This window comes from Balaenoptera borealis, assembly GCF_965194805.1.
Source record: "Balaenoptera borealis genome assembly, chromosome: 7".
Classification (NCBI taxonomy): Eukaryota; Metazoa; Chordata; class Mammalia; order Artiodactyla; family Balaenopteridae; genus Balaenoptera; species Balaenoptera borealis.
The window spans coordinates 80,427,456-80,452,973 of record NC_138864.1 but is presented as its reverse complement, the minus strand read 5'-3'; the positions used below and the strand labels follow the sequence as shown (position 1 = coordinate 80,452,973).

The 25,518-nt window shown below is 36.8% G+C and overlaps 1 protein-coding gene and 1 long non-coding RNA gene across 12 annotated transcripts in view; one reads left to right on the top strand and one right to left on the bottom strand.

The window, feature by feature from the left end:
* Positions 1-25,518, bottom strand: part of LOC309631550 — a 122,798-nt gene that overhangs the window by 33,161 nt on the left and 64,119 nt on the right. For 3 of the 8 annotated variants that reach the window (XR_014246341.1, XR_014246342.1, XR_014246343.1), the window contains exon 4: positions 14,708-14,783. The exons of 2 other annotated variants lie outside the window; for them this stretch is intronic. This is a non-coding gene — a long non-coding RNA (uncharacterized lncRNA). Of the gene's footprint in view, positions 1-8,990; positions 12,037-12,137; positions 14,012-14,707; positions 14,784-25,518 lie in introns of those variants that run through there. 3 more of the 8 variants (XR_014246346.1, XR_014246347.1, XR_014246348.1) reach the window with 3 other exon arrangements.
* SKAP2 (src kinase associated phosphoprotein 2) overlaps positions 1-25,518 on the top strand; it is a 253,461-nt gene that overhangs the window by 191,674 nt on the left and 36,269 nt on the right. For all 4 annotated transcript variants that reach the window (XM_082398007.1, XM_082398006.1, XM_082398009.1 and 1 more), the window contains 3 exons: positions 7,432-7,556; positions 8,427-8,490; positions 8,847-8,984. In XM_082398007.1, the coding sequence (XP_082254133.1) occupies positions 7,432-7,556; positions 8,427-8,490; positions 8,847-8,984 (327 nt within the window). The remainder of the gene's footprint in view (positions 1-7,431; positions 7,557-8,426; positions 8,491-8,846; positions 8,985-25,518) is intronic.

Here is a 25,518-nt window from a genome sequence, read left to right as displayed (position 1 = left end):
GATAATATCTTTGTTATTCCTTAAGAAATAGAAATAATTTTGACATGATAGAAATGAAATAATTCTGATATGCAAATACTAACTTTAAACTCTATCAAAATAAATGTTAAATAAAAGACCTTTATTACCCTGTAGCAGTACAGAGAAGTTAAAATGTACATCTGATACTTAGAAGGACTTCATCAACATGAGGAAATATTCATGTACAAACTAAGTCCTATTTAAAGGTCTCATGACGATGAGTCCTGTTGGTTTGCAATAAACCAGGACACAGTTTGATTTAAAATATATCTATACATCTGTATATAGATTGAAGAGATGTGTGTGTGTGTATACATAGATAGATTGAAAGTAATATATTTTCAATAGATCTGCACTGCTGTAAATACATAGCTATATAGATGTTACTGTATCTATCTGTGTGTAATAGATACAGCAACATCTGTAGCAGTAAATATTCTTTGAAAATCTATGTGCCGGGTATTATTAATGCTAAGTGGTATCATACACTGGCTCAGAGGAGTGGGCACAGAGGACCCATGAAACAGTACGATATGCAGGAGCCGGCTCACTGGGGCAGTAGGTGAGTGAGGGCTGGTGAGACTGGAAGAGGTGGAGCCAAGCTTGTAAATTCCCTGGTCAGGAGTTTGGCCTTTTTTGTCTAAGGGACAGTTAATGTTTCTAAGCATTGCAGGTAAGTAGATGGCATGACAAACTTTGGATGTTGGAAAGATCACGTTGACAGCTGTCAGAAGAAGGTAAGACTGGAGGCAAGATGTGTTTTGAAGCTGAGAGTGGCTGGGAATCCAGAGAGTTGTTGAGCACCTTAAGTGCATGAAGGAGCCGCAGGTTATGTTTTTAGCCATTCTCACGTTGCATGGGTAGTAACAGTGTCATTAATTCTGTAATTATCGTAGGAGGCTCTAAGAGGATAACATGTATAGGATATTAAGATATTCTCTGTATAATGTTTATCTTTTCTTAAAAATTTATTTAATTAATTAATTTATTTTTGGCTGCGTTGGGTCTTTGTTGCTGCGCGCAGGTTTCTCTAGTTGCGACGAGCGGGGGCTGCTCTTAGTTGCGGTGCGCGGGCTTCTCATTGCGGTGGCTTCTCTTGTTGTGCAGCACGGGCTCTAGGCACGCAGGGCTCAGTAGTTGTGGCTCGCGGGCTCTAGAGCACAGGGTCAGTAGTTGTGGGGCACGGGCTTAGTTGCTCCGCGGCATGTGGGATCTTCCTGGACCAGGGCTCGAACCCGTGTCCCCTGCATTGGCAGGCAGATTCTTAACCACTGTGCCACCAGGGAAGCCCCTGTATAATGTTTATCTTAACAATAGCTGTATGTATAGTCTGATAGACCATATCATAATTATTATCTGAATTTCAGTTGTGGAGGAAAACAGTAGGTATAGCCAAAAAAACTAGAAACATGGTTTTAAATTCCAGTCTACAAGAAATTTAATTTCTTGTAATTTATTTATTCTCCATTCACAGCTACCTCATACTACACTGTTTTTTAAATCAAGTTTCTTCCTATGGTTGAAAGTGTGTGGCGATATACAAAAACCACTTGGTTCTTATGCTTGCAGTGTACTTTTTTTTTTTTTTTTTGGCTGCTGTGTTTTGCAGAATCTTAGTTCCCTGACCAGGGATTGAACCCAGGCTTTTGACAGTGAAAGTGTGGAGTCCTAACCACTGGACCACCAGGGAATTCCCACTTGCAGTGTACTTTTATTTTAAAGAAAAAAAAAAGGTTTTATAAATACCTAAAATTTCCTGCCATCAGACCGTATGAGCGAAACTTTTAATTCTAACTAAAGTGCTTCCCTTTGGACCCATACATATTGCCTATGTTTGTTATTCAGAGCCCTTTGGGGCCCTTAAGTAATAAATATATATGGCATACAGTATTTTTCACTTAAAATAGTAATAATTTGATATTTCCTCATGGTATAACTCAGAACACTGGAAGTATATTTCAAGTGACTGAATTAGCATTGGCAGCTGTATTTCTGTGAGCTATATAAACAAGGAAAATGTTCATGTGTCTTTAACTGAGGGCCCAGAACAACTTACTAATCAGTTGGATAAAGTTTAGTGGGAGGTTTAGTATTAATGGGCATGTTTCCCTCTTTCTTACTAGTGAGCATTAATACTTATGGAAATAGCATGAGTTATTCACTAAGAGGGAAAGGCCTTTTTAAATATACGAAGCAGATATTATCAAAAATTTCTGAACACATTTCATATCTTTCTGTTTGCTAGCCATTTGTACTAAATTAGCATTATTGCAGTCTGACTGGGACACACAGGTGGCCCGGCCAAGCCAGGACTCGTGATGTTGCCTTTGTGCACTGCCACCAATCAGTGAATGCCACTGCTAACAGAAGTGGATTCTGAGCTCTCCCCTGATTCTTTTGTTATTCAGTTCAGATTTAGGTCCCAGGCTGGAGCATCTACTTGACTGATCTGCAACAGGGAAAATCTAAACCTCCCTCCAGCCTCTGTGGTGGGAAGTTGGCTCTGCCCCCTGATGATCTCAGGACTAAAATAGGAAAGATACTTAGATGCTGGGCATCCTCAAGTGACAAATACTCACAACTCATAGGGATGCTAAATGATTTAGAATTATTTAGTTGCTATATTTATACTATATTTTAAATGATAGGAGAGTGGTTGGTGTTTTAAGCATATTTTCTGAGAGCCAGCAAAAAAGAGAGAAAGCAAGCATATTTGCAATGAAACTAGGACTGACTGGGTTTTGGAAGATGACAGTGGGGTGGAGGGAGAGAATGTGGTGTCAGTTGATGAAGAAAAGGGAGAAATTAAGAATGATGCTCAATTTTCTGGTTTGGGGGCTTCAATTAATGGAGGTACCGCTTATTGAGAAGGAGAACATGACAAGAAAGATCACAAGTAGAGTGGGAGTGGGGATAAGATGATCTCCATTGTGGGCAAGTTATATTCATTGTGCCTATAGGACATTCAAGAGATGAAACATGTATAGTGAGCAGGTGAAGATTTGGATATTCAGTTCTGAAGCTGGACTGAAAATAGAGATTATGAGTCACAAGCATATTGATAGGAATTTAATCCCTGGGATTGGATGAGGTTGCCCGGTGAAAACTGTAAAGCAGGAAAAGAACAGGATTTAGAACATAACCCATCATGGCTGTTTAAGAGATAGGCAAAGGTACCAGAGCCCATAAAGCAAGCTGAGAAAGTTGGGCCCAAGTTGCAGGAGGAAATGCAAGCTATAACGCTTATCATCTCTACTGAGACTTCATAAATTACATGTTCTAAAACAGTGGTTTTTCAAACATTAGTGTGTATCAAAATCACCTGGGGTGTTTGCTAAAAACTTAGTTTCCTGGACTCACCCCCGGGGAATCCTATACAGCAAGTTCAGAGTGGTAGCCATTTCTATGTTCTTAACAGGCATCCAAGATGATTCTAACATAGGTGATTCTTGAAATACACTTTGAGAAACACCTTTCTAGGAGACAATGTGAAATGGTTGAAAAAGCAAGGTTTTAGAATCAGACTTACGTTAGGGTCCTGGCTTTTACTACTTTGGTTGTGTGGCTGTAAGCAAGTTGTTTAAGTTTTTTTTTTCCCCGTCAGTGCTGGGGATATAATAAATACCTTCTTTGTCTTAGAATTATTACAAGGTATATATGAGATTGCTGTATTAAATTTCTGGCATATAGAAGGAGTTCAGCAAATAAGGTCTGTCTTTTTGGGCTTCCCTGGTGGCGCAGTGGTTAAGAATCCGCCTGCCAATGCAGGGGGCAAGGGTTCGAGCCCTGGTCCAGGAAGATCCCACATGCTGCAGAGCAACTAAGTCGGTGCGCCACAACTACTGAAGCCCACGCACCTAGAGCCGGTGCTCTGCATTTTTAAAAAAAGAAAAAAAAAAAGAAAAAAAAAAAAAGATCTTTTTGGCACTTAAAACCCCCAGAACACAGCTGTAAACCTAAAGCCAGTGAAAAAGTAGGAGGAAATAGCATCATTAACCTCATACATTTTGTTTTGTAAGAGATCAGAGCCAACTGCTTTTTACCTCGAACCTACTGAATTAGAATTGTGTAAAATTAAGTTACTGATTTAATAGATTTCATTATCTAGTTTCTCCTGGCAGCCTTTAGTGCTGTAGACATTAAATTCGAACAGCATTGATATAGGCAAAGTTAAAGTGTGAAATAGAAGCTGAGGAAAATTTAATAGAGGGACAAACACCTCAAAAATCCTGAGGGTATCAACATGTTGTAACATACTATAAAAACTAATACTCAAATTAATACTACTCGATCATCAAGAAAAAATTAAATTACGTTTAACAGAGTTGTTTGAAATATTTCAGAATGATTTCAGTTATAAAAACAAACATTTTGGGGCTTCCCTGGTGGCGCAGTGGTTGAGAATCCGCCTGCCAATGCAGGGGACACAGGTTCGAGCCCTGGTCTGGGAAGATCCCACATGCCGCGGAGCAACTAAGCCCGTGTGCCACAACTACTGAGCCTGCGCGTCTGGAGCCTGTGCTCCGCAACAAGAGAGGCCGCGACAGTGAGAGGCCTGCGCACCGTGATGAAGAGTGGCCCCCACTTGCCACAACTAGAGAAAGCCCTCGCACAGAAGCGAAGACCCAACACAGCCAAAAATAAAATAATTAATTAATTAATTAAAAAAAAATATGTACTTAAAAAAAATTTAAAAAAAACAAACATTTTAGAGAGTTTTGGCACTTAAAAGAAATAAACTTATGCAATTTGAGAAGTTCACTTAGATAAAATATTTTATTAGTCTACTATAGTTCTGGATAAATGAACTTATATGACCTTACTTCCCATTTGATTGGCATGTAACTATTTTTAAGTCAAGTGTCTTTGAAACTACCCCAGAAAGCACTGTCGAACTAGCCTATATGTAAATTGCTATAGATTGCCATGTGATGCTAAGGTTTTCTCTTTCTTCTGTGCCTTGAAGAGAAGCTAATGTAAATGGAGAAGAGCGGAGTCTTAGCATACCCATGTCTGCCCATTTTGTGTCATGAACTTCCTATCTCACGTTGGCTAATTGGAAATATGGCTACTTTATGGTTATGGATTTGCAAAAGCTACTGAGAGTTATGAATTTTTCTTTCCTCCAACTGGTCCTTGAAAATCCTGTTTTTTTCCTGAGAAGTTTAAGGAAATCTCTCAAAAGTATCCTGTATGGCTTTGATATTTGCTTCCAACTACTTCCATTTTTTTTTTTTTTAAGTTATACAATTTTTATTTATTTATTTATTTATTTATGGCTGTGTTGGGTCTTCGTTTCTGCGCGAGGGCTCTCTCCAGCTGCGGCAAGCGGGGGCCACTCTTCATCGCGGTGCGCGGGCCTTTCATTATTGCGGCCTCTCTTGTTGCGGAGCACAGGCTCCAGACGCGCAGGCTCAGTAATTGCGGCTTACGGGCCTAGCTGCTCCGCGGCACGTGGGATCTTTCCCAGACCAGGGCTCGAACCCGTGTGACCCGCACTGGCAGGCAGATTCTCAACCACTGCGCCACCAGGGAAGCCCCTACTTCCATTTTTTATCGTGAAAATTAAATCCTTTTGCAGTGTAGTGAATCACTGACTAATATTCCTGGAGCACTTATATCTGTACTGGGTGTGTGGGAAGGTGTGTGGGGTGTCTGTTTCAGTGGCAAAGGGGGAAAGGTCTGGTACAGTGTTACTAGCTTTTGTCTCACCATACCTATAATGCTCCTTTGTTTGTTTTAAGTGCTCAGCGTAAATTTGTTGAATGAGTGAATGAATGACTTAGTTTTCTTTGAGCATTTTAGAAGAACCAACAGTGCTTAACCATTATTATTTTAATACCTTTTCCCCAGTATTATTTTTCTAGTTAGGTGTTTTGCAAAATATGTTCTGTGAGTACCAGTTCCATAAAATATTCTGTGAAAAAAGGGTTCCATTGACAAATAATTTGGGGAAATGCTGCATACTAAATCTTTCTCATAGAAATTTGATCAAATATATTAAGGGCCTCAAGAAGGCTGGACTAACAAAACCTGTTTAACTTTAATTCAACATTTCCCAAACTTATTTGATCATAGAAACCTGTTAATATCCCATAAACACACTTTGGGAAATGCTGCTCTGATTTTTATAGTTTTCATCTCATAGAGTTTATTGCAGACGTTTTCCACAAAGCAAACTTCAAATTTTGAAAATTGTTTTTGCAATTATCCAAAGAGATATAAATTATGACTAAATATGATTAGACTGTCCAGATTTAAGTCAGGAATTACTAACTCAGATTTTTTGCCTTTGATGTTTTGAACCAGATATGATCTTGATGACCTTTTAAAAATGCCTGTTACTTCAGGCATTAAATTAGTACATTTAAGAAAAGGAGATACATATTTTACAGGCACACTAAGCTGAGAGAGCCCTGCACCCCATGATATGGAAGCATTTCTATATTTCCCCTGAGCTCGGTAAAAGAGACAGTTGTCCTTACTCATGATTTTAATACTGTATGTTAATCTAGGAAGTAAACCTATAGCAGTGCCTCCTTTCTCTCAAAATTGTATAACTGGATAAAGTAGGAAAGGCGACTAATTTTATTTTTAGTTTCAGTATTAAATCCTTTGTTTTATTCCTACTTTATTGTTTTTAAAGTAATATCTGACTAAAACTGAAGTCATCTTTTCTTTTGAATTTTCATCATATGGGATTCAAATGTGCTTTACTAGTTTAACTGTTCACTGACTGGTTAAGAAACCTACTTTTGTTTTGTTTTGGTAAGAAATTCTTCTGTACTTGCTTTACCACTCCTCTCCATTCAAATACTTTGTTTTCCCCTCACATCTTTTTATAATTAGCAGTTTTGTTTTGCTTTGCTTTTTAAATTTAGAGTTTGATTTGTACCAATTTAGGAGATTTTTAAAAAAAGAAAAGTTGTGTTTTAGGGGCTTTTGCAGGGTGGGGAGGTTGGAGGGTGGTGATGAGAGGAGATAGTAGTAAATAAAAGCCCAGCAAGCTTTCAACTAGACGGGTTTTCCCACTGGCTTACCAAATCTGAAAGAGCCACGGATTTGTAGTGGGTTTGTCTAGCAAGTTCTAAGTCCCAATTCTTGGATTTTCCCTACATGAAATTGTCATATTTCCATACTTCCTTCTGAATAAGACCATTATCTGCAGACCTCTTCTTTTGGTTCCCTTAGATGTCCTTTTTAAAACCAGCCATTCCAAATAACTCTGTAATTTTAGAATTAAAAGTAATACCTAGAAATGTTACTTAAATATTATACTGTAAAAGCAATATGACCAAAAAATATTCTATCCAAAAATTTATCCAAAAAATTCTAAATAAAAGCTAATCAACTGGATATTTATATTCACTATAGTAAATGAAATTCTGACTTTCGTTTTATCTTCAACAGACAAACAACAGAAAGGTGAATTTGCAATAGAAGGCTACAATGTCAGAATGAATAACACTCTTAGGAAGGATGGAAAGAAAGATTGCTGTTTTGAAATCTCTGCTCCCGATAAACGTATCTATCAGGTTGGAGTTTTTATGTTGCCTTGAAATTAAGTTGATAAAACTTCCTGATTTCATTTTTAAAGACATTAACATTTTGTTCAAACAACTCTTTCTGACATGTTAATAATAATAAAAAATTCTGGGTTTTATACATTAAACATTTGTATAAGGGGAAATCAAGTTTTTAAAAAATTCCAGATTAGTTCAAGTGATATCTTCTTGAGAGAACAGGAGATATGTAATTTATCAATTACTTCACATGTTGCGTTTTATGTCTATTTTAATGGAACTGTGTGATTTCTTAAAAGGATTACATGGCAGAAAGAATAAAATTATCAAAAGAAAAATATCAGAATGTTCATGCATATTGTATTGCTTAGACTTGTGGGAGAAAAGGAAGGCAAAGGCACGCATCAGCTCTGCAATTCAAGAGCTATCAGCCAGCATCAATATGGAATGCATGTTTAATAAGTTTCAAATATCTGAGATTGCAGTTGAAAGCCAGTTAATTAAGTTGTCAGGTAGTGTGTTGGAATCGGACAAGAACATTTTTAAGAAAGCTGTACCCAGCAGTCTAGAGAAATTCATGGGTGTCTTCTAATTGTCAAGGGCAAATTTTGTTCATCAGTTCTGTCTTTGACATTGATGAAGAGAAGCAGCTTTTTTTCCTGCACAGCTGCCAGCTGCTGATCACAGTTTCAAATCCATCATCCTCTGCTTCAATTACATAAATTTGTCAAAATTAACTGTACATTATAAGAAGCATCCTTGCAAGGAAAGTAGTACTAGACATGAAGAGAATTACTAATGGTCTTAAAGAAATGGAAAGAATGCAACATATACCTTTCATTACGGTGGTGATTTTTATTGCTATCGTTTGTTTTTTATTAGTTCACAGCAGCTTCTCCCAAAGATGCCGAAGAATGGGTACAGCAGCTGAAATTTGTATTACAAGGTAAGAGCAATCAATTGAACAAGTTATTACAGTCTTTAAGTACTGAATAACTGAATAAGTTGGAGTTTCATACAAAGAAACTTATTGACTTCTGTGAGAAATGACTAAAAGAACATGACTGGTATTAATACATACCATTTGATTCAGATTAATAAAAGCATCTTTTCTGCAAGTACCATTTGGCAACTTTGAAATTCACATATTTATGCCACAATCAATTTTTTTAAATGTTTAAGTTAAGGATATAGCATATAACAATATTGTGACTTTGTAGGGCTGCATTAATTTAGGTAATAGGGTTTTGAAAACCTCTTTTGCATTCTTTAAAATTCTGCTTCCTGAAACATGTTTTGTAGATATGGGGTCTGATGTTATTCCTGAGGATGATGATGAAAGAGGGGACTTATATGATGATGTTGATCAGCCTCTACCAATCAGCAGTTCACCAGCAAGCAGCCAGCCAATTGATGATGAAATTTATGAAGAACTTCCAGGTATTTATTTATGGTGATTCATTTAAGGATTTTAGGGATTTTTTTTAATGTCATATATCATCAAGAGAAGAAAATGGTGAGCTATTAAAAACAAGGACAAAGAAAATCTTCAAAACTCTGTTTTACGAAAATGACTCTGCTCGAGGTTATTTCAAGTGAGTGGATATACTTTTATGAAAAGTGAATGGAATGTTAAAATGAAGCAGATACAGTCCTAATCTCATGGGACTTTTGGCTCATTAGCATTGTTTATGCTACATAATTTTTTAATTAAAAAATTGACTTGCCTTACAGTTTTTTCCAGCAACTCACACATCATTTTTTATTTATACATCTTGGAACTTCCATTAACCAGAATTTCTATGCACACCCCATATGTCAACAACTTCTGCCTCATATATTCCTCCTTGCTGTAGTGTATTGCATTGTCTTGGAGGAATATCGTTGAACTATAAACAAAGGCCTTTTGAGGCTTGAAGTTTCTGTACTTGATATTTTATCATTCTACATTTTCAGGCATGGTTTAGTGTTTAAATGCCTCAGTATCTGTTATGTAACATAAATTTAATTGTCTATTAGCTCTTTGGCTTGTAGTTTTGAGGGTCAACCTAAAACAGAAAGAACATTTAGGGAATTGTTACGTTACTAATACTCTAGGTTGAAATGAGCCTTTTTCTGGTTATTAAAAAAATCAGCCATTAGAGAAGGAAAAGGGATTATAAGTAATATGTGTGATATTTAACTGACATCTCATGTAGAAAGGCTATTTTTCTTTGAATAGAACCATTTAACAACACTATAAACCTTTAGAAATGATTTAACAATACCTAAAATGTTCAAAATTAACATACAAATGTGATGTTCAATGTAGTAAGCAGAGCATAATAACTAGCACATGGATTTTAGAGTCAAAAAGTTTGAATTCTGACTATACCATTTACTAGCTCAGTGGCCTTAAAAGTCAATTTTTTCATCTATAAAATAAGGATAATTTCATGAGGGGGGTGGTGGTAAATGACGTCATGGATCTACAGCCCTCAGCACAGTGCTTGAGTCATAGCACACCCACAATAAATTGTCACATCATCATCATTATTTTTTTTTTTTTAATTAATTAATTTATTAATTTTTGGCTGTGTTGGGTCTTCGTTTCTGTGCGAGGGCTTTCTCTAGTTGTGGCAAGCGGGTGCCACTCTTCATCGCGGTGCGCGGGCCTCTCACTATCGCGGCCTCTCACTACAGATGTTCTTCTTCATCACTTTTTTTTGGCCTGGGGCCACATAATCATTGTAAATAACTGGTTACTCTTGAAGTAGTCTTACTTCTTGCTGTGGTACTGGAAGAAATCTAAGCTGCTCTGGTATTCCTTGCCCCTGCCTGGGATCCCAGTTGCTGTACAAAGTGATTGAGTTTGATAGAGCCTGCAACTGTGCCCCTGGGAAGGAAGCTGGTGTAGGCAGCTGTGGAATGTCTAGTTCTTCTTTCTTCCCCAGTGTAACCGAGAGCCACTTCAGTGTCTGTACAGTTCAGGTTGGTCAAGTTTGAGCCACCCACTAGAAAGGGGATTTTTTTTAGTGAAAACCCTGAAGTTGGCTCTTAGAGTTAGAGGTTTTGTTTGATTAAATATCTAAAACTAGAACAGCAACTTTTTTTCTTTCAGAAATGCTCTCTCAGGAGAAGAGTTAAGCTAATTGCTTTCACTTCTGTGAAATATGAATATAATTTTGAGAGGAGGTGAAAACAGTGGAAAAGCAGTGAACATACTTATAAACTGTTGGTATTTTTCCAGTTCTGTACAAATAACTGTGTATATCGGAAATCTTACTGGTTAAATTCCCAGAATTAATTAATACTATCATTTCAACACGATTTTCTGTCCATTACATGTAGTTGAAAATTAATCCTCTTAGTTGAAAGATGAAGCATAAAATGTGTTTGAAGAAAAATCTAAGCATTCAGCATGTTACTTTAAAGCATAAAGTTCTTTTTCTGAGAAAGCAGAGCTCTTACTCAAATAAATGTATTTTTAAAATGCAAAATAAACTTGCAGTGTTTTAAGTCTCAAGAATAATAGTAAGATAACATTGCTTAAAAATTGTGTTATAAACTATCCCTTGAAAAATGTTTATAATTTTATGGGAGTGTAAATAGTTTCATTGTTTTCATTGTTTTTCAGTTAGAATATTCTAACTATTACAGCAGCTTCTCTTTAATTTCTTGTTCATTATATTTTAACTAACTTCACAAAAGAATAGGAATAAATTTATAAGGTTCTTTGCATTTAGGGTATTTATACATATGTAGAGAAGAATTGAGACAATGCCATTTCTGGGGAATATTAAAGACATTTGGTTTTTCTTCAAATATCCTAATGCTTTGACATCTTTTATGTCTTAGTACCTATTAGCATAGGCCAGTCATGTTTTCTTACGTGGTGATATTACTATTGCATATTTGTGTTTGCAAAGCTAATGTTTTGATCAAAGTGTGTTAAACTGTTTCATAACACAGTAATGAGTTCATTTGGCTTAGCACAAATTTCAGAAGTTACTACTCATTTTTTCATTAGAAATACAGAAGAAGGTTTTTGTTTGAATTTGAATCTCGAAAGGGGAAAGCAATACTTGGGAAATTGCTGCAGAAATCAACCCAGCTTGCTCCTCTCTTCTAGTTACCATGTCACCTGTAATTTTTTTCTATAATGTCAGGAAATTTTGCAGAAATAACACAACAAAAAGATTTTTTAAGATGTAGGCTCAATAAAATCGGCCTAGTATCACGAGTGGTAACTGCCTGTTTAGCCTATTAAACCTGTAGATTTCAGGGGAATTGCATTTGAAATTCTTCTGGCAAGTGGACAGAAGGAGAGAGGGTAGCATAAAATAGGACAACAAATTTCTAATCCCATTAAGCTATTTTTTTAAGTGTTAATTCATTCTTTTTTTTTTAAATATTGTAATGATAGATTAAACTATTCTAAGCCAGAAAAAGATGTTTTTATTCTTTCGTCATTCAATTACATTTTAAATTTATTCAGTCCAACTATCTGCATCTAAAATGGAATATAAAGTAAATTGCAGCTATAAATTTTTTCCATGAAACTATTATATATATATATATATATATATATATATATATATATATATATACATACATATATATACCCATATTTTGAACAGTGTTTGAGTACTTAAATTTGAAGCAATCTCCAGCAAATGACATGAAAGCCAACTTAATCAATAAATAGTTACAACCCCCCCCCCAAAATATATTTTAGCTTTATTTTCTTGCTGAGTAATTATCACTCATATTACCAAGTTAATAACAAGATTATAGAAGACCCTGGAGTCTCTGGTATTAACATCATTCCTGATTTCACCAAACAATTTTTTTCACATTCCTTCTTTGGAATGCAATGGAAAGATGCCAGTTGACTTTCACAGAATCACACATATTTAGCCTTTTAATATTGTTAGTCCAGGCAGCCTGCTGGCATTCCTTTTCCTTAAACTATGGTACTGAATTATAAAGTGTGGTGATATGGTGTCCTGTTATATGGTACGATAGATAACTAGATTATCATTTTTTGGATGGTTTCAGCTCTGAACTCTGCTGAGAGGGTTACCTGAAGTTATAGAATATAAGGAAAACATCCATAAATTAGTCACCTCACACATCTAACTGTAGGTTTATCTTTGCTGAATATAAATGTGATTTTAGGGTTCTTCATTGTTGCCTCTTTCATAATACAGCATGAAGCTTTGAGATATAATTTTGCTTGTCATGTTGCTTTTCTCTACTTTGCCGTCGGCATTGCAAACAAATTCTCTTCATTACAAGAGATGGTTTAATATATATTAAAACCCGAAACACCTGTGTGCGTGCAAAACATATATTTCTAACTGTAGAGAAATAAACTAACCTATTTTTGCAACTTGGCGCTACCTCTGTGGTTCTCAACCACGGGAGATTTTGGCCCCCAGGGTGCATTTAATGACTGAATTCCTGGAGGCATTTTTGGTTGCCACAACTGGTTGTGTGTATGTGTGTGTGTGTGTGTGTGTGTGTGTGTGTGTGTGTGTGTGTGTGTGTGTATATGTTGCAGGCATCTAGTGGGTAGGTGGCCAGGGACGCTGCTAAACATCCTACAAATCACAGGACGGCCACCACAACAAATAATTATCTGACCCAAAATGTCAATAGTGCCGAGGTTGAGAGACTCTGTTATAGAGGTATAATAGATGGCTTTTGGTTTATCACCTTGTGTGTGTGTGTGTGTGTGTGTGTGTGTGTGTGTGTGTTCCAATAAAACTTTATTTACAAAAACAGGCACTCCTTGGGCTATAGTTTGCCAACCCCTGAACTTGCAGTTCTCTTCCATTTGCCTTCTGACCCATTTATATCCTGCACCTTTACAGTGCTTAGCATACAGAAGGAGCTTAATAATGATTGATTAAGCTAGTGAATTAGATGTGAGCAATAAAACCACTAGATTACAGTGTTAAAGGAGCAGAAACAAGAAGTTAATTACTAGGAGTGTAATGGTTAACGGACAAGAGAAAGAGACATTTGTTGGCAGCTTCATGGTTTGAGGTGAAGTCATTTGTGATTAGTCATCATCACAGACCTTGAACTGTGAAAGGACAAAGAATCACCAGTAGCAGTGAGATACAGAGCAAGACACTTGGCATCTGAGCCTCAATTTCCTTATTTATGAAATGAGGAGGTCATTTCCATCTTCAAGATAATATAGCAGATACATGGGTTTAAGGGAGTGAAACAGATCCGATCCAGATCCTGGCGATATGACTTGGGTTGTGGAACATTACAGCTCTCAGTTTCCTCCTCTATAACAAAGCCGATAATTCCTCCTTTAGAGAGTGATTAGGATGGTTTAGCGCAGGGTTTCTCAACCTCAGCACTGTTGACGTTCTGGGCCAGAAAATTCTTTGTGTAGGGGCTGCCTTGTGCGTTGTAAAATGTTTAGCAGCATCGCTGGTCTACACCACTAGATGCTCGTAGCACCCCTATAATGTGACAACCAAAAAAGCCTTTAGACATTGCCCAGGGTTTATCACCTTTTTATCTGTGTCTCTTGAGTTGTAAAAGCCCATAACCCATGCTTCGTATAAGTTTATTTTTATGGACAAAACATAGGTTTTCTTATGTAAGTAAAGCTAGGAATACATAGAATGGCTCTAGGTCATAAGGGACCAGCTGGACTTGTCTGTCACTGTTTACTTCAAGGGACTGAGGAGTCTTAGAGAAATGAGAAACCCATGAAAGATTAAAAAAAAAAAAAAGGAAAAAAGGAGGGAGGCATTTTCTCTGTTTTAATGAGCTGCGATCTGTGAAGGGAGAGTCTTTTTTTTAATATTGTAAATATGTGTCTTTCTTGTATAGACACTTGGCTTATGCTATTCTGATAGGGTTGTTCATTTCAGGCTGAAGTGAAAGACCTATGGACGAAGGATTGGATCTTCTTAAAGGGAGTCAGGCCACCTGGGAGAATGCAGGGCCAAGCAATTCCAAGGCCACCTGGAATTTGACAGGTGGCTTTAAGAGGAGAGGAAATCCAATAATGGTGTTTCTCTTCCTTTTGGGACCTGGATTTTGAGGAGATTAATGGGCCTGAGATGGCAGGAAAAATGGTCTCTGCTCCTGAAGGTCAACAGGGAGTCCCTGAGGGGCCCTACCGGGGGAATCAGTGAAGATGCACTCACCTGAGGGTACGTCACACCATGCCACATCAGGTGGTTCTTTATTATTCTCTGCACATTAGATGCTCACTGGAAGAATCTTAAATATTGCCAATGGACATAAAGTTAATAAGTGAAAGTCATTCACCTTCTACTCTAAGTAAGCATTGTTAACAGTTTGATATAAATCTTTTGTCTTTTTTTAGCCCATTTACAAATATGCAATGTTTATACTTAAAAAAAGAAGAGATCCTTCTTTTCATTTACTTTCTTCTGCCTTTTCTTTTAATTCCTTTCCTTTCATTTTCTTCCTGCTTCCTTATTACCTTCTTCCTTTTCTCATTCTGTTATTTTCCTCCCTTCCCTTTTCCATTTCCATTCTTTCTTTTCTTCCTTGCTTTTACTTCTTTCATTCCACAAATATTCTTGAGCACCTGTTATGTGGCAGGCATTGTACCTAGGTGCTAGAAATCCCTCTGCATTCTTACACAGGCCTTAAATGGGTGCAGCTACACCTTCCCTTTCTGGCCCAAGCCCCTTGACTTATGACTACATCCTTAATTCCCCATGTTTATTTATGTCATATACATATATATGTATATATACATATATATATTATCGTGTCTCATGACATGAGTTAGTTGTTTTTGCTTTTCTGATATATGAATCCTGTCTTCTGGCAGATGGTGTCAAAACTATCGTGACACCTTCTCTCAAGGCATCCTCCACTTCCCCTCTTCCTCTCCATCTGTCTCTTACCTACTGGCTCCTCTCCCTGACCCATACACACAGAATACCTTTTTCTGTATCTGTGACCAGTAAATTTTGTTGTGGTTGAGCAAGGACTTTGGAGGCAAACACACATTGCTTTGAATCCCAGTTCTGCTCCTCACTATGTACTTTAGCCAAAAGAAAAGTGAACACAGAGGTAAGGTGGAGAGTCCAAGAAACAATAGTGAACATAGAAATAGGTAAAACATGTCAGTAATGTTAATTATTGATTATTTTTCAATGAGCTTTTTTTTTTTAATTTTAGGAAGAGTTAACACTAAATTTAGCTTGCAATTTTAAAAATTAGCTGGGGCAAGATGGAGATGTGGGGTAGTGCCAGTGTGCCAAGTGTTGTCTTATTCAGGAGGAAGGAGGAGAGAAATACTGAGTAATTGTAGTCTTTGTTAGGAAATGCATGTTAAAATTTCAGAGTAAGTACTAAATAAGTAGGAATGCAATCTTAGGGTTCCCAAAGCAGCAGAAGGGAGATAAAAGATGATCACAGAAAAAATTTTAAATCCGAAAGAAGGCAGGAAGAAAGAAAAAGGAGCAAAGAGAAAATATAGTTTAAAAAAAGCCTAAATATAAAAATAATTACAGTAAATGTAACTTGATTAAAATAATCTATTAAAAGACAGAAATTATCACATTGGATTTTTTTAAAAAAATCTAGCAGCATTCTTAGAGGAGATAGTCCTGAAACTAAACCACATAGAAATTTTCAGAGTAAGGGAATGAAAAGAGATATACCAGACAACCCTATTCAAAGAAAGCTACTGTAGCAGTGTTAACATCAGATAATGTAGAATGTAAGGCATAAAGCAATAATAGGACTACAGAATGTCAGTATATAATAATAGTAAAAGAAGATAAAGTTTAAGTGCATCTAACTATATAACTTTGAAGCCTATAAAGAAAAAACTTATAAGACAAGTTTGACAAATCCTCAATCACCGTGGGAGATTTTCACATACCACTTTTAGAAACTGATAAACCAACGAGGAAAAAATTAGTAACTATATGGAAGATTTGAACCAAAAAAAATTTTTAAATTGATTTAATCTATCTAAAAAGATATATGTTCTTTTCAGTGCACATAGAATATTCATAGAAATTGACTATAGTATATAAGTTCATAATTGAAATATCAACAAATTTCAGTGAATCTATATCATACAGACTATGTTCCTTAACTACAATGAAATTTAGTTAGAAGCCAGCACTAAAAAGATAGCTTAAAATACCCAAGCTCCTGTTTGGAGCTAAAAAATAAATTTCTGAATAGCTCATGAGTTAAAAGCAGAAATCACAAAGGAAATTACAAAATATGTAGTTCTGAAAGACAATGAAAATAGTACAGATAAAAACTTGTGGCATGGTACTTTGAACCATATCTAGAGAGATATGGTGAGGAATAAGACAAATGAGAAAATTAATCCCTAATGAACTTGAGAGAACAATTTGAAAAAAAAGACTATAAAATAAATACGTTTAAATGATTAAAAAGATAAAGGAAAGAACAGAAACTTTAACAAGAGAAAAAAATCCTATGGAAAAAGGACCAGATTTCTTTTTTAATGAACCAAATCGAATCACTAGAAATTATTGATGGTTTGGAGTATTTAACCACCAAATTCTAAATTTTCAGACTCACATATTTATGTTTACATTGCCTAGGGAACCATTAGAATACATATTAAAAATTATGAACCAGAAGGTAAGCAAATGCCAACCACTCTAGTCATATTAAAATGCTAACATTTATAAAGCAAGGAGAAAAATCACACTAATGGAGCTGGGCTATTAAGATTTTTCTGTGAACCTTAGATAAAGAATCCTAAAAGTGTGCCAGAAGGTCAGGTATTCACACTATAGGTTTCGTATCTATACATAAGTGAGTACTTTACCTTTTAACATCGAGAAATCTCAACAATTATTTTCAAGGCATAGCTTCTCATCACCTTTGTATCAGACTTTTTAACTGGAGTCTTCATTCTGCCGATATGATTTGCCTCCCATGTAGAGTATGAACAGATCAGAGCCTGCTTTTGTTTTTAATTCTTCTATGCTTTCATCAGGTAGAATATGATAAAGTTTGTTGTAGCTTCACAGAAAGTCATTTACTTCTTTAGGTCCCCCCCCCTCCACCAAATCCCCCCCCCCCCACGCACATCCGTATACCTACATGAACATACATCTATAGAGATAGTCTGAAGCAGGAGAGCATCAAGCTTCACTATTTTTGCAGATAGGTCAGCTGGGAATATTAGCTTTCTAGGAATCCTCAAGTTGCTTAGTTTAAAGCAGTGATTAATAAGAATAGACAGGTTCAACAAAATGTCAGTGATAAATATAAGCACTCTTCATATCTGGCCTCAGCAAGTGCTGCAGCTAAGCAATGAAAAGCCTTCAACGAAGTGGGGGAAAAAATCCAGTCCAACTTAATTAAGCTCGAGTGAAATTTGACCTTGATTTTGTTTCAAATAAAACATTCTTCTGTAGATTTGTCGCTCTTCATTAGAACTTCTTTAGAATTCTTACGAAGAAATGACAACTCCTTATACCTACTTATCCGTTAGTCCCTTTGTCCCCTATTACAGGAGTTGAGATGGGGTGGAAAATTTTTCTCATAGACGAATAAGAAAGTTCATTTGCAGAGTGGTATTTTGGAGCTCTCATTGGAACCAGATCCCAAATCTACTGCCTCCTCGTCTGGGCCTCTTTCCACATTCCTGATCACAGTTCAAGGAGCCACAGCTTAACTTTGCTTCTTTCTCTTTTGCATTAAAATTCTTGGGAGAGCTCTCTTTGGTCTCTGTCTCCATTGTCTCTTCTCCAGCTCACTCCTAAGCCCTGGCAATTTGATTTTCTCTCCTGATCCTTTACCTCAAACAGCTCCCTCAGAGTCACCAGACTTTCCCAGTCATCAGTCTCTATCCTCAAATTCATTACTGGAAATTTTGTTTTACTGGACACCCCTTTCTTTTGGAAACTGTCTCCTTCTTTGGCCTTTCCCATTTTTAGTTGTTACATATAATATTTATAAATAAGCATCTTGGCCCTGTTTTAGATTTCCTCATTTCCTGATGCTTGCTGATTGTTTCAGATTGTTTTCCTATTTACCCTTTATTTCTTTAATGGTAGAGCTTTTGGTTTCTACTTTATCTTTTCTTATTTTCTCATTATATGTTCTTATTATTATGCATCTAATTAATTGATTGAAAAAAATATTTTTTGGAAACCTATTACATGCTAGATTCTGTTCTGGCTGTTGGGAGTTTAGGCATAAAAAGGACAGATCATAGTAAGTGCTACAAAGATAAGTGGATGATGGGAAAAGAGCGACTATTTTATACTCTGTGGTCAAGGAAGAGGTGACATTTAAACTGAAACCTCTTGGCTAAAACTGGTACATAAATGCAAAAAGCCAAGTGAAGCACCTTCTAGGCACAGGGGACACCGAGTGCCAAGGCCCTGAGCCTGGAGAACGCTGAGGTGTTCAGGAACCAGAAAGGAGGGCCAAAGGTAGACCTGCAGAGAGAGGTTAGAATGAAATTGGAGAGCTAGGCAAAAGTCAGGTCAAGCAGGACCTCTGCAGGCCAGAAGTGATGTTTAATGCAGTCTCATGTGCATAAATGACACCTGAAAAATGTGTGCTGAGTTACTAAAGTGAGGCTGACGTGTTTAATTATGTGAGGTTGCCCATGTACATCAAAAGCTATCCAATGGGGGCTTTCCTGGTGGCGCAGTGGTTGAGAATCTGCCTGCCAATGCAGGGGACACAGGTTCGAGCCCTGGTCTGGGAAGACCCCACATGCCGCGGAACAGCTGGGCCCGTGAGCCACAACTACTGAGCCTGCGCGTCTGGAGCCTGTGCTCCGCAACAAGAGAGGCCGCGATAGTGAGAGGCCCGCGCACCGCGATGAAGAGTGGTGCCCGCTTGCCGCAACTAGAGAAAGCCCTCGCACAGAAACGAAGACCCAACACAGCCATAAATAAATAAATAAATTAAAAAAAAAAAAAAAAAAAAGCTATCCAATGGTCCTATATGATGAAATATTTGGATTTGAAAACTCTTTCTCTCTTTACACTCTCTCCCTGGGCAACTTTGTACCTTCAAGTATGATTACATGTACAGGCATATGGTTGGAGCAAAGTAAAACATCTTCACTGAGTAGCTAGTGATTCTGCCTCTAAAACCTCATCCATCGCCAGCTCTCTACTCACTCAGGCTTTGATGATTTCTTACCTGCAACGTTACAAGAGCTCCTAAGTGCTCTCCCTACTTCCTGTGTGTGTGTCTCTCTCTCATCAAACAACCCAATAATCTATTCTACACACTGCCAGCAGATTGATCTTCCTAAAACACAGCATAGTAAAATTAATCCCTTGCTCAATAACCTTTATGGGTCTCCACTGCCGAGTTTGGTCAGTCCCAAACCCCTTCCATGATCTGACTCACATTTACCTTTCCAGTCACATTTGTGCCGCTTAGACGCCTTATGCTCCAGACAGACTGAACACTTAACCACTCTTTATTCCTGCTCTGTGCTTCGCCTCAGTGCCTCCATCACTTACATTGCACTAGGTGCCTTGTACTAAATCAAGATGTTGAGCTAATAAAGTAATTAAAGGACAAAAATTCTGTCAAATAGCATATAGATAAAACTTTTGGTTGATTAAGTTTTTCATTTTTCTATCCATAAAGTTCACAATCATTACAAGATACAGAGTGGATACTGAGATGATGAATAGCCCTTGTCCTCAAATATGCTATAATTTAATCAGAGAAATAGGTATATGAATATCTAACTATAGAAAAACCCCAAACTAAACATATATAGATAGAAAGATCTATCAACATTATCAATCTGTCTGTCTACCTATCTATCTGTCCCACACTCATACCAATCCCAAAGTCCAGTAATATTACTGTACACCTTGTCCATATTTTCCCTATCCACACTTATGTAGAACCTTTATAGTCACCCATCAGGAACAATGAAAATACCTTTGTTGATTCTGTATATTCCTTACACAACTGTATTGTATTGGTTTAAATAGTGTTTTCTCTAAACCTGTTTAGGTGAATCATTTACAGTTATTCCATTATAAACAATTAAAATACCCTTGAAGGTTATGTGTATCTATTGGGCACAGTACAGTATTTTTATAGGTATAGAATGGTATATTACTAAACACAGTGTAGTATTAACATGTCCTCTACCATTCTGAGTGTTATCACTTTTATCAGGAATATCTCATCTGATGTTGAGACAATATATATATATATAAAAGAATTCAAAACCTCCTGTATAAGCTAATTAATACTTTTTCATTTAATGGGGAAAATATTTTCAAGAAAAACAGAATTCAGAAATTGAATAGCTCTCTACTGCCTGTAGGATAAAGACCAAACACCATACTTTGGCATCAGAGGTCTTCTACATGCTGACTGAAACATTCTAGTTCAGTCCCTATTACACTGCACCAACTCTCCAATTTCAACAAACTGACTTTTACTCTTCATTCTCCCCAAACATCCGCTACTTTTCCAGCCTCACATTTTTGTTCATATACTCCATCTCTATGGAGTGTTCTCAGTTCAGTTTCTAACCAGTTCCTTCCCACTTTCCAGGCCCACATCAGATCCCATCTCCCCAGAAGGCCTCTTCTGCCCATCTCAGCATGAAGTGACCTCTGCTTCTCTGAACTTCTATAGCACCATATATTTGAAAATTAATGACACACAGCTTGATGGCATTTTTTATGTTGCTATCTACTGTTCTGTAAATCTGATATTCATATTTTACTTTTCATGGGATTAGTTATTCAGCAAACAAACAAATGGATGGATCATTATAACTTATCTTCATTATATTTACAAGCTCCTCAAGGGCAGGGATCAAACCTCGTGTTTCTTGGCACCCCCAGAATACTTAGACAAGTGCCTTCCTCATACGAAGCCAATAAATAATACCTGAATAATGTAGTCTTTAGTTAGGGGGGCCTGTTAGTTAAAGTCAGAGAAATCCTTTCTCTATGATGATTCTTTTCCTAATAATACCAATTACTACAGAATCCTAAAAGAATGATTGTACTAAACAGAATACTATCAGTGGTGTATTGAAGTATGACTGATCTTCCAAAACCTCATTAAAATCTAACATTACTTTTCCAGTGAGCATAATCTCAAGTAAATAAACTTGTGAAATGTAATACATTGAGTGATGAAAAGGTCTAATATCATCAGTCTTCTGTGCCATTAAAGATAGATCATCTACTGTGAGCAACAGGACCAACTTGAGTTACCAGTTCCCTATGGTAGGTTAGTCATCTTAAGCAAGACATTTCCCAGGAAATGACATTCTCCTTTGCTTCCACTCATTCATTAATGACCACAGGTAGAGTAGGTCTAAAGAGCACAGGATCAGAACTATGATTTTTTAAAAGCTGACATCGCAAGGACAAAAACCAGAGGACTTAAAGTAACTGGTAAGAAAATGATGAGCTTCATGTTTAAAAATAAACTCAGATCTGGAAAGTTGCACAAGCAGCTTAAAGAACAGTGAAACAAAGGTTAAGAATTAATGATTAGATAGATGCTTGGGGAAAGTGTTTAAAAATGCTCTTTCAAGCCACTGCTTGGATTCAGTGGGCATTGGAGGAGTCACTGGAGGGTCTAGGACAGAGGAAGGCTGTGGTCAAGATTCAGCTTGCTCACTCCCAGTCCCAGCTGTGACTTACATTATCCCTTTGTTTCCTTCTCCTCTCCACACCCTTTCCTTCAATTAAGCAAGCTCCTTTGCTCAGCCCACTGTTTACATGTCCTGCTCCCGATTTCACATTGCCTATTACACTCTGTCATACACCAGATAACCTCATTTCACCTCCCTGGGCAGCCTATGTTTTCTTTCACAAATTACCTTACGTCTAAGTTCTTCCTGGAAACCTAGCTTGATTAAGTGGGTCAAGGTGAAGGTCATCTATACTCATAATAAAATATAATCTCTCCCTATATTGCTTAAGACATAACTGTAAGAGACAGTAACCCCCAAACATGTAGATATACATGTGTAGGCACTTTTAAGTGTGTGCATTTTGAGCCTAGTTGTTTATTTAATATTTCCTGAGAGCCCAACATTAATTTGAAGGTATTCTGAAGCAATCATTTAAATTTTTAATAAATGAACTGAAAAGGGTGAAGCAAATGCAACATGAAATGAGAAAAAAGAAAAAAACCCCAACTTTTATGTAAGCAATTCATTATTCATGCAACAATTAGTATTAATTATTCATGCGGCAGATATTTATTAGGCAGCTATTATATGTCAGGCACTGTGCTAGGCACTGGGGAATGCAGGGTTGACCAATATAACTCAGAGTTTGTTAAATAGAAATATAAAATATAACCAATACTCAATAAGGAATAGTTTTGAAAAGTAATTGGAGACTAAAATGAGCCTGATGAGAAACAAAGATCAAAGCCAAGTCTATGCCAGTAGATGAGATATCTGAAAAGACCCCTTCATTCAGTGCTACCCATACTCAATGAGCAAAATGTGGTTCTGAACACCACCTAAAGAGCATTCTGAAGATGAAAGTAAAATGATTAAGGTGAGGGAGACCTTAAACGAAGACCCTTAAAAAAACGTTTAGATGAGGTAACTTGGTATAGTTGGAAGAGGCCAGATTATAACATATTCATGTCATGGGGAAAGAGGGGAATTTATATTCATGAAAGGATTTAAGAAAGAGTTAACAAGAAAGACTTTTAACAACAACTGCCAAGTCCCCTCAGCATTTAAACCTATTTCTTCTTTTTTTTTTTTTTCCCCCAACAACAACAAAAAAAGACTTTCCAAAGGAAATGGTGGAAGAAACCCCATTGCTTGAGACATTAAAAACCAGATGGTCCAAAGCCCCAGAAAATATTCACGTGGGATCAATCCTTCACTGGGTGAAAGCTAAGGAACCAGACCAGTGCAATTTGTGTTTTGAACACAACTCTAGCTTAGCAGTGCTAGGAAAATAAAGATTTACTTTTCCTTGAACTTTTCCTTAATTTCTTAGCTCTCCTCTGTGCTCTCACAGCACTCTGTGTTGACTTGTATTAGAGCTGGCAACACCGGGATTGCCTGTTTACTTGGGCGTCTCTTCTGCTAGCTCCAAGTATTGCGAGTTTATCAGGTTTTCTTCCTGCCCCTGCAGGAATGCTGTGTGCCCTGGGTTCTGGAAATGCTCCTCCACAATGGTTTTGCATTTGCTTCTGCCAGAGCCCCAGGAGTTTCACAGTTTTTATGTTAAATTTCTTGGCTTGAACATACCACTTGAGGATAGTATATATTTGGATCTCACATTGTACAGGCATGGGGTTTTGATTTCTCACAGGAAACCCTTCCCCTCCCCCTCTGACCACCACCATCCAGAGCGCTGGGAAGACAAAAATCTTCCTTGTGGCTTCCCTAGGCTGGTGGGGCTCTTGCTTCCAGCTCCTTGCTTCTCATGGGCCCAAGGCCATGTCTCCTGTATCTGTGAAGATGTTAAACCTCCAGCCTCAATCTCACCCTGTAAATGGCCAGTATTCCCCTTTGAGTAAGTGGGGAGAGACAGGTCTGTTTCAGCCTGGTTGGCCATATTGTTAAAGGTTGAATTCCTAGTTATAAGTAATCAGTTACTACAAAACCACTGCAGTAGAGACTTAGCTTAATTTTAAGTGTTTGATTTATAAACTAATTCAAGTCAAATAAACAAAAATTTGAGTATATACTATACGCAAGATTCCATGCTGGGAGTCTAATATCCTGTCTTCTGAGTACTAATGGGCTTTATACTCAATATTAATTACTTCTTGACAAGAAATTTTGTTGAATTTATGACAGAAGAGATCTTAAATGGCTGCTGAATTTATGAAGTAAATGATCCTATTCCTATTTAGGGAAAAAATGACATTTGTATATGTAGAGAATTACTCAAAGTAGAGATCTAGCCAGATCCAAATGTATACTTTGGTTTTACAAGCTAACAATAATACATATTTGCATTTGAGGTCATGTCAGATGAGGTTAACTTGGTTATATGAGAGTATGTCTTAAAAATGGAGCTGGCATTCCAATCAAATGAAGTCCTTCTAATTTAAATAATGTATTTTATTCCTATGCCGATCAATCATTTTCTCTCCCAGAAAGTCAAACCAGTTTTTGCACTATTGATTTGCAAAACTTACATGACATAAACATTATGTGACAGAAGTTGTTTGTTACTAAGAGAGAGGATATCACCTCACAGAAACTTGTCATCTGGAAATAGGGAGAATCACACAAAGTAATTTTGTTTGTATCATGGCTTTTTCACTGTTGGCTACATTTGTGACAGCTGATTTCATATTAAATATTAACAGAATTTTGTTTATGCTTGAATGTGCTACAGTAGGACGTAGATTTTACTCAGAACCTTCCTGGTTACAAAGTGTATCATTCCAGTAAATTATACACTTGTGGGCCAGTTATAAAGACCATAGATGTTATGTATCTAAGAAAATTGGGCTACCACTTTGGTGTCAAAATTTTGAAGTTTTATTTTACCCTTGAACCCTATAAAGTTATTGTTTTTGGAGATCAGAAGTGGTAAATTATTGGGAATTTCATTTGGTACAAACTAATAGAAACAGTTGTTATCAACAGGCATGGCTTTAGGAAATCATGGATATTAATATAAATTGTGTGATTATAATGAATAAGCTTTGGAAACAGCTAATTGATTGCTGGAAAGAGTTGTTGGACTTTTGATATAGGAAGCAAATTAGAGTTTATAGTCCTCATTTTCGAGAACACTAATACAATGAAAAAAATCGGTATGTTTATTTATGTTTCTTGCAGTGGCATAAAAAGTCTTATTAGTAAATTTTTATGTAATTTTAGTGACATATATTTTTAAAAAGCCTAACTGAATTGAGTTGAATCTTTCACGTTTGTGATGTGTGTCTACGATTTGTTTTGTTTTGATACTACTTTTCAATATATGAATATACCCGTGAGACAGGCTCTTGCTGAATTTTTGGTCAC